Source organism: Populus nigra, chromosome 10 (genome assembly GCF_951802175.1).
Source record: "Populus nigra chromosome 10, ddPopNigr1.1, whole genome shotgun sequence".
NCBI lineage: Eukaryota > Viridiplantae > Streptophyta > Magnoliopsida > Malpighiales > Salicaceae > Populus > Populus nigra.
The window spans coordinates 3,267,204-3,275,666 of record NC_084861.1 but is presented as its reverse complement, the minus strand read 5'-3'; the positions used below and the strand labels follow the sequence as shown (position 1 = coordinate 3,275,666).

The 8,463-nt window shown below is 38.9% G+C and overlaps 2 protein-coding genes across 3 annotated transcripts; one reads left to right on the top strand and one right to left on the bottom strand.

Annotated features, from left to right (window-relative positions):
* The first annotated feature begins 1,103 nt into the window (after window positions 1–1,103).
* On the top strand, window positions 1,104–3,927 carry LOC133705020 (transcription factor bHLH90). Of its 2 annotated transcripts, none has more exons than XM_062130117.1 (8): window positions 1,104–1,344; window positions 1,423–1,608; window positions 1,693–1,777; window positions 2,035–2,103; window positions 2,190–2,711; window positions 2,832–3,056; window positions 3,203–3,379; window positions 3,641–3,927. In XM_062130117.1, the coding sequence occupies exons 1-8, from the start codon at window positions 1,244–1,246 to the stop codon at window positions 3,728–3,730; spliced, it is 1,455 nt and encodes a 484-aa protein (XP_061986101.1). In that variant the 5' UTR covers window positions 1,104–1,243; the 3' UTR covers window positions 3,731–3,927. The 2 variants fall into 2 exon arrangements, with proteins under 2 accessions (XP_061986101.1, XP_061986100.1); XM_062130116.1 differs by having other exon boundaries at window positions 1,687–1,777.
* A 416-nt stretch (window positions 3,928–4,343) lies between these two features.
* LOC133705019 (proline-rich receptor-like protein kinase PERK13) lies at window positions 4,344–7,982 on the bottom strand. The gene is made up of 8 exons (XM_062130115.1): window positions 7,061–7,982; window positions 6,506–6,970; window positions 6,305–6,394; window positions 5,999–6,108; window positions 5,868–5,944; window positions 5,412–5,559; window positions 4,971–5,132; window positions 4,344–4,836 (listed from the first exon to the last, which is right to left on the bottom strand). Exons 1-8 carry the CDS (start codon window positions 7,980–7,982, stop codon window positions 4,549–4,551), a joined length of 2,262 nt encoding a protein of 753 aa, XP_061986099.1. The 3' UTR covers window positions 4,344–4,548.
* Between the last annotated feature and the right edge of the window lie 481 nt (window positions 7,983–8,463).

Here is an 8,463-nt window from a genome sequence, read left to right as displayed (position 1 = left end):
GCAATATTGTAGCCATGCGCAGTTACATAGACAGGGACTCCAGACCGATGAACAATGGCAGAAACGTACAAGACGCATGCTCTTCCATCTTGGTTTCAAGATACAGCAAATCTTGTCCAATTAGCTATTTGAATTTTGAACCAACTTAAATGCATTGTTAATATATCATAATTATCGTAAATCATCCAGTAAATGATTAAAAAAGTTTAGAATATTAAATTAAAAGAGTGTTTGTTTTTGAAGTGCACTGTATCTCATGAAAAGCACGCATATAATATATATTTTTATGAGATGCGGTATATATTTTAAACAAACATAATTTAAATTGGTGGTTATCATTTATTTTTCTTAATGTTAATTGAATCAAATTTGAATTGAGTTTTGATATAATAATTATATTATTAAAAATTTAATTAAATCCGATAAGTTTTGTCAAGTTCAATGAATTTAACCGAATTAATATATTATCTGATTCAATTAAAAATCTGATTTTAATCATATTTATATTGAATTTTTCAAATAAATTTATCCAACTACATCAAGTTTATATCAAACCGAACTCAAAATACAATTAAAATGGCTGAAACATTGAGCATCTAAGCCGAACAAGTCTAATGTTTTTCGTCTTTATCAGTTCAAGGTTTTGCTTTCTAGCATACTTTCATAATTCTTGTTTAAAAAAAAAGGAAACATTCTATTTATCATAAATATTTTCTATAGCAATCCCCTTAATTATAATTGATTATGAAGGATGATGACGACGACGATGATTCTGCTGCTAGGCCGTTAAAACTGACATGTCCTTGCCGTCGCCTCTGCCTGCTCCGCCCGTACTCTCTGCTCTCTGCACTCTGCAGGCATCAGATTCCCCCTCTGTCACAGATTTGCTACTTCTAATAATAAAAAAAAAATGTAAATCCAGAAGAAGTAAATACACCTGTACTATATAACAACAGAGACGTGGCAGTTTTGCATTGGTTTAAAATTATTTGAGTCACATGAATAAACCAGTAAGAAATGTACACGACTGCAATGCATCAAAATTCGAAAGAAATATATATACCAGTCGGTTACACCCAGTGTGTACTAGACTGCTAGTAGCGACAGCATGTGCTTTTTTTTTTTTGGGCATAAACATTAAAGGGATTGCCACTGCCTGCATTTTCCATTCCTATATAGGAATGCATGAAAAGAGTTGATAAACATTGAGGCAAAGATCAGAATACTAAAATTAGAGGTAGACATGAGAGGACTGGACAGAGCAATGGAACGGCTTAGACCCCTTGTTGACTCCAACGCCTGGGATTACTGTGTTGTATGGAAGTTAGGCGATGACCCTTCAAGGTACTCACTACAAATTAACAGCACATTGATGTTTATATATTAAAGTGTTTGATTGATGATTTTGTAATCCTTTTTTAGGTTTATTGAGTGGGTGGGTTGCTGCTGCGGTGGCGGTGGCGGCGGCGGTGTGGAAAGGGACAGAGGAGAAGACGGCCAATTTGGGCGGGGTCCTCTTTGTAAGGATGTCTACTTTAAGCATCCAGTCAGAACAAAGGCTTGTGAGGCTCTTTCTCGGTTCCCTTCTTCCATGCCTCTGTATTCTGGGTACTCTTCTCTTCTCTACTCCTACATTTATTTTTATTTATGTTACTTTAGCCAAACATAATACTATCTGATTGCTAGAAACAGGATTCATGGAGAGGTGGTGATATCAGCTGAGCCCAGATGGTTATGCCATGCCACAGTCACTACTCATGACTCCAATACCCTACGTGTGAGTTTTTTCTTCAGTCTCTCGATTTCTGGTTTTTTTGAAAAATTGTTCTGATTTCCAATAATATAGTATTAATTCCTGGCATTTGTAAGAAACTAGCTTCTTTCTATCATATGCAAAACCACAATTTATTGATAATTTAACCATACATTTATTGCTTTAAACCCATAGCTGAAAGGAATTGACAATGACTAGGGTGATAGTTTTGTTATTTAGTAACAGCATTTTGTATAGTAACTTGAAAAACATTGCTTCAGGAAGTAGCTGGAACTCAAGTCTTGATCCCAGTAATTGGTGGACTTGTTGAGCTTTTTGCAGCAAAGCATGTAAGTCTTTTACTTGGTTTTTTGCTATAAATAATTAAATTCTGCTAATGTGATTTATGTGTGAAAATGCCATTCAATATTTTCAGATGAAAAAAGATGAGAAGATGATAGAATCTATTAGAGCTCATTGCCATGTCCCTGTCAAACAAGAAGCCGTGACTGAACATGGGTATTCCAATTCGAGCTTCAACGAGCACCGTCTTGATTCATTGCTTGAAGAGAATTTGCCGCATTCCTGCCACTTGTTAAGTTTGATTCCACAGACACAGTTTCTTCTCCCATTAACGCAGCCCCGTAACAGCATTAGCTTTGAAGGATCATCTAGCGGTTCCAATCCTTCAAACGAAGCTCCATCATTTGTTTCAAATGCGAGTCAACTGCCGCAACATGGACATTTGGAATTATCAGTTGGAAAATCCAATCACGACGAGAATATTCTGAAGCAACGAGCAGGTTCTGCAGATTGCAACAAGAAAGTTCCAAAAGTTATGAGGAGGTCGGAAAGAGATGACTACAAATCTAAGAATCTTGTCACAGAAAGGAACAGGAGGACAAGGATTAAAACTGGCTTATTTGCTCTGCGTGCCTTGGTCCCCAAGATTTCCAAGGTTAACATAGTTGGATATATTTCTGCTACTGAAGAGAGCTATTCTCTGTTGTTTTTGTTGCTGTTGTTGTTGTTGCTGTATGCTTTCTTCGAGTAATTCTGCATTTTATAAATGTTACAGATGGATAAAGCTGCAATTCTTGGAGATGCAATTGATTATGTCGGCGAGTTGCTGAAGGAGGTGAAAAACCTCCAGGATGAGATCAAGAATGCTGAAGAAGAGGAACGCAGAGCGAGCAACATTGAGCTAAAGACTTCAAAACTGGAGATCTTTCAGGAAGACCACGTGTCTTCTTCTAAGATCAACCAGGATTCTTCTGGTTTTGTAGAAAAGAAAGGGGCAGAGGTATACAGAGCTTTCTGAACCTCGTTCGGTTTTTATTGCAAATCCTAAGATCATTATTTACTGAGATTTTTGGACAAAACAAGCTGAGCCATTTAAGTTTAACAGGCTTCATGAGACAATCAATTTCTTAAATGACCTTTTCCCAGGTGCAATTAGAAGTGGACCAGATTAGCAAAAGACAGTTCCTGCTAAAGTTCCTTTGTGAACAGAGGCAAGGAGGTTTCGGGAGGTCGATGGAAACTATCCATTCTTTGGGGCTTCAAATCCTTGATGCCAATATTACAACATTTAATGGCAATGTTCTGAACATTCTCAAGGTCGAGGTAAGATATCAACACTGAATCCTGATATTCAGCTGGAATCAAAATTCAGACCTGGTTCCACATAAATTCAGCTACACAAGCTTGTTTTCCACATAAATTCACCAAAAATACAAGAACTTGCAAAAATATTTTCAAGTGCAAAAACTTCTATGACAAGATGAATTTCAGCTGTTCTCTGCTAGAAGCACCATTTCTCTTTCTCTGCTTTATTTACTTGCATAATTGTAAATAATTATACTAACTTGCATCTACTCCTGCAAGGCGGATAAGGACATTCATCCAAAGACATTGAAGAAGTCATTGATCGAGCTAACAGGGAACCTAATTCAGACATTTGGTAGTCAAATTTAGGAGAATCAGGGAGTTCCTTTTTCTTTCAGATTTTGAAGAGTTTTAAGTGGGAAAGTTGGCGGCTTCTCCATTCAGCCAGGGCTGTTATATTGATATACTAAAAAAAACAATGAGGTTTAAATGTTTGTTTAACATCAATATTAGCTATCTGTCGGACACATTATTATCTTTACCTTCATTGGAACTTCTTTTGTACATATATTTTCATCAACCAGGACCTTGTACAGAAGCGAGATTAGGGAAGCCATTCTGGAAATACTTTTTACAGATTTTCACCCCCTAAAACCAAGAAATCGATCCTTTTATATCCTCAATTTCAGCTTTTTCATGTAATTGTAACCATGCCCTGCATGATTCCCACATTATGTTGTGAAACTATGTGTGACTAAATCTAAACACCAGCCCACAATAAAAAGAAATACCAGACAAACAAAAAGTGTACAAGAGAGAAGGGTAGCTTAGGTTAAAATATGTTCAAATTTACATCATAAGCAAAAGTTTCTTGCAAATATATATGCAATGCAACAAAACTTTTTTCCATCTTGTTCTAGTATCAGTCAGACAGGGGTGCTAATTTGAGTAACACCCCATTAGTGAATACATAAGCTTCGAGTAAGATGAGCTTTACAACCTTTCCTTGAAAGTTCACTGCACCTCTGAGGTAGCTAAACATTGCAGTCAAATTTCACAGGAGAAGGAAAAAAAACTCAACGCTAATTAGGTCTGTCGAAATGAACTGCAAGTTCTTTGAGATATAACCTTCTGTGGTGCTAAACAAAGATTATCTTAAGAAGATCTACTGTTTGGCCATGTCACCTTTATCTAAACCGGCGGCCAGCATAACTGCCAGTTCGGTTCATGGCTTGAGTCTCTGACTCGCTACTTGTGTAATCACCTGAAGTTGGTTGTTCCCGGGATGTGTCTCTAGCAGAGTAATCTCCACTGAAAGTGTCAAATTCTGAGCTTCCATTACTGACAAGAGCCATCCTCCGGAAATTACTAATCTCTTGATTGTACTGGCCTGAATCATATGCAGTGCTCTGACCAAATTTCACACCATTACTGAGATCCGACAATTCACCTCCACTATCTAATGCTCTCACCACCTAAAAGAGTGTTCCAGGAAATTTAACAATCAAACAGGAATTGTGCTCATTTTTGTTCTCCATCTAAAAAGAATATTCCTGACAAGATTAGATATAAGAAAAAACAATTTGACAAGAGGCATATTCATCATCACCTGCATCATGCGCGGTCGCTTTGGAGCCAAATGGCGAACGCAAGCAGCGGCTGTCTCAACCATTCTGAACAATTCACTCTCCACGTAATGCTTTTCAAGTCGTGTATCAACCAGCTCACCAAGTTCACCGGTTTCAAGGGCATGAATTAGGAGTGGACGAGCCTGCCACAATCATAAAAAACTATATGTATATATATTTGTTCAATGGATATGTAGATTGCAGGGAAGAAAATTTGGATATGCAAGTCGTCTAGCTCAAGGCATAACTAAATGGATATGAACAAGATAAAGTCGGCTTGTTTACAGGCAAACCATTTAGATGGGGAAAGAAATTAAGTGCTTGTTTCAAAATTTTTGCTAGATTTATGAACCATATCATATTATAGCCAGATGATGGTTGGATATCTAATACATTTCATTTGCTTCAATGTCAATTCATACCCATTCAACCAAGCTTTCATCCCCCAGAGGCTGACTTGCATCAACTGGTTTGCGCCCGGTTATCAGTTCTAGAAGCACAACTCCAAATGAAAATACATCAGACCTATCTGTTAGCTTTCCACTTGACGCATACTCAGGTGCCAAGTACCTGAAAACCAAATTGCGTTATAATACAGGGTTATGATTAAACCATTACTGTAGATTTTGTTTTGGAAGAAGGTGATAGATTGGATGGCAAAACTTAGATGATTTTTTTCTATTTCTTTGGAACATTTATAATTGGGAATCTCACTTTACTACTACGATCCACATTCCAGGATAGATTTTGTTCATTGAGGGTGTTGAGGGTTTAGTCATTTACACCAAATCGAGAAGATGAAGGACAGGTAAGGAAGGTAAACACGTGAACAGAGGACACGGAATCTGAAAGGAGATTACATATTGCCGTAAACATACCCAAATGTCCCCATTACTCGAGTTGACACATGGGTCTGGGTAGTGTCATTTAGTCTGGCAAGCCCAAAGTCTGCAACCTGCACATAAGAAATAGCTCGCAAATAACAATACAGAGCTAACAGAGAAACCACATGTTGAAGGGAATCCAACATAGAAAGTCGTAGGCTTGCCTGCGCTTCGAAAGCATCATCCAACAGAATGTTCGCCGACTTAATGTCTCTGTGAATAATTTTCGGATGACCTAAAATTAGATCACAGGAAACTTAATTAACCTTCTTTTTTAAGAATTTCACTATCAGTATATTCTAATTACTTTTAGAACATGATCTAGATGCAGATTGAACAAGAAGATGAAAACAAGTTTTTGAGAAAATATGAGAGGAATAGTACACCACATAACCTATGTTAATTAAGGAGGAGAAGGATAGGATACGTACAATCTTCATGTAAATATGCCAAGCCCTTTGCAGATCCTATGGCAATTTTGAGTCTTTTAGGCCAATCCAACACAGGCAATTCTTTTCCTGCTTGCACAAATCAGGGACACAACCAATGACATAGCATAGGTTCTAGTAAGTAGCACTGGAGAAGGATACTTAAAATCAATATTTATAAATGGAAAAGAAAAATCACCTTACCATGCAAATGATTCTCAAGAGTCTTATTTGGAACAAATTCGTAGATGAGCAAGCGCTGATTGTCAGAGATGCAATATCCCACCAAAGAGACCAAATGTCGATGATGGACACGACTGATAATTTCAACTTCAGCCTTAAATTCCCGATCACCCTGTCCACTACCGGCCTTTAGTTGTTTGACAGCCACTACCTTCCCATCTGCCATGCACCCCTTGTAAACACATCCAAACCCACCCTCACCGATAATATTTTGACGAGCAAATCCATTTGTTATTTCCATCAGCTCATGGTAGCTGAAAAAGGTCTTCCCGGTGCCAATGACATCTGAATCAGGCCCCCCTCCATTGTACATATTCCCTCTTTGACTTCCGTGGCTTTCGGAGGGTGCAGATTGCAAATGATAAGAGGGACTTCCAGGTCCAGTGAGACGCACAGATTGTTGTTGCTGTCCGTAATGATATCCATCTTCAAAAGGAAAAATTAAAAAAAAAAAATGAATCACAATAAGATACTAACCAAGCAATGAGGAGCATCACAATAGGCACAGTACTTTACCTGTTTTCAAAGTAAAACTTTTGGGCGGCATGTAATGGCCAGAAGCATTGGCCACCCGTTTTTTTCTGCTCTTCACAACTAAAAAGATTGCCGCAATTAGTGTTAGAAGAAACAAACCTGTGACTGCAGCCCCAACAGCCGCAGCTATGATTGTCTTGCCTCCAGCTTCGTTACTTTCATTTCCTGGTGCTGGTGGAGTCCTGGGCACATTGTGGTTTGTTGCATCAGTAGAAGTCGATGATGGGTGGTCCGATGGTGAGGCTCCTGGAACGGGAGGACTATGAAATCTAGAGTCTGTTGGAACGCGCCCGGAATTTGACGGATTGCTATTTGAATCCAGTGTCTTCGGTGACACATTTGAAATGGGGGGAGACAAAGAGGGTTTGAATTCTGCTGGGGGAGGAGGAGGTTGTTGTACATCTCCAGAGAGAGGCGGCGGGACAAATTTACCAGCAGGGGGAGGTGATGCAGCAGGAGGAGGAGGGGATGGAACGGATGAAGAGGATGACTCTTTCTTGGCAGGGGTAGGAGGAGGATTAGGTGATGGAGGTGGTGAGTTTGGTGGCGGAGATATTTTAAGTGGTGGTGACGAATTTGATTTAGTTGAATTTGAGACTAATGGTGGGCTGGGAGGTGGAGAATGGTTGGACTTGGGAGGAGGTGGTGGTGGTGGTGAAGGAGGAGGAGGAGGAGGAGATTTCGAAGTGGGTGGGGGTGAAGATGGTTCTGGTGTTTGTGGGGAATCAACATTAGTAGAATTAGGCGGTGGTGTAGCTGTGTCATCAACGAGTGCCGCTGATTCTTCACCATCAGTAGCTGAAGGTGAAGGGCCTAAACTGAGGGTGGAATTTGTGTCAACTTGCGAAGGAAAAGACTCGTTCGATGAAGAACCCGGCGGCGGATTCCCCACCGAATTCGACATTATCCTTATGATTATATATAGCTTTATTTTCTCCCCCCTTTTCCTAACGGATGTCGGGTTTCTCTCAAATCGTATGGGTTTTCACAAAATATTTATGAGATTTTATAATGGTAATTAAACAAGATCCTTCTTCTTATTTCCCCTTGTGCGTGCATGCATACATGCATGCGAAGAGATCGATGAAGCAAGCCCAAACTATTCTCAATTTGCTAATCATATGATATAATGCATCTAATTTCCTTCAAATTAAGAAATCATAGAAAATGTGTTTCCTAAGGACCTTCAAAGAAGAAATCTATCTATCTATCTATCTATATATCCTAAACCCAAGAAGCGAATGGAAGAGGGACAAAAAAGAAAGAAAGAAGAACCTGGTATTGAATGAAGTGCAGGAAATGTGAGAAATTTCTGCTGATTACGAATATTAGCTTGCAGAAAGCATCGATCCCGAGGAAAAGCGTAAAGGATGTCCTCTCCTCTT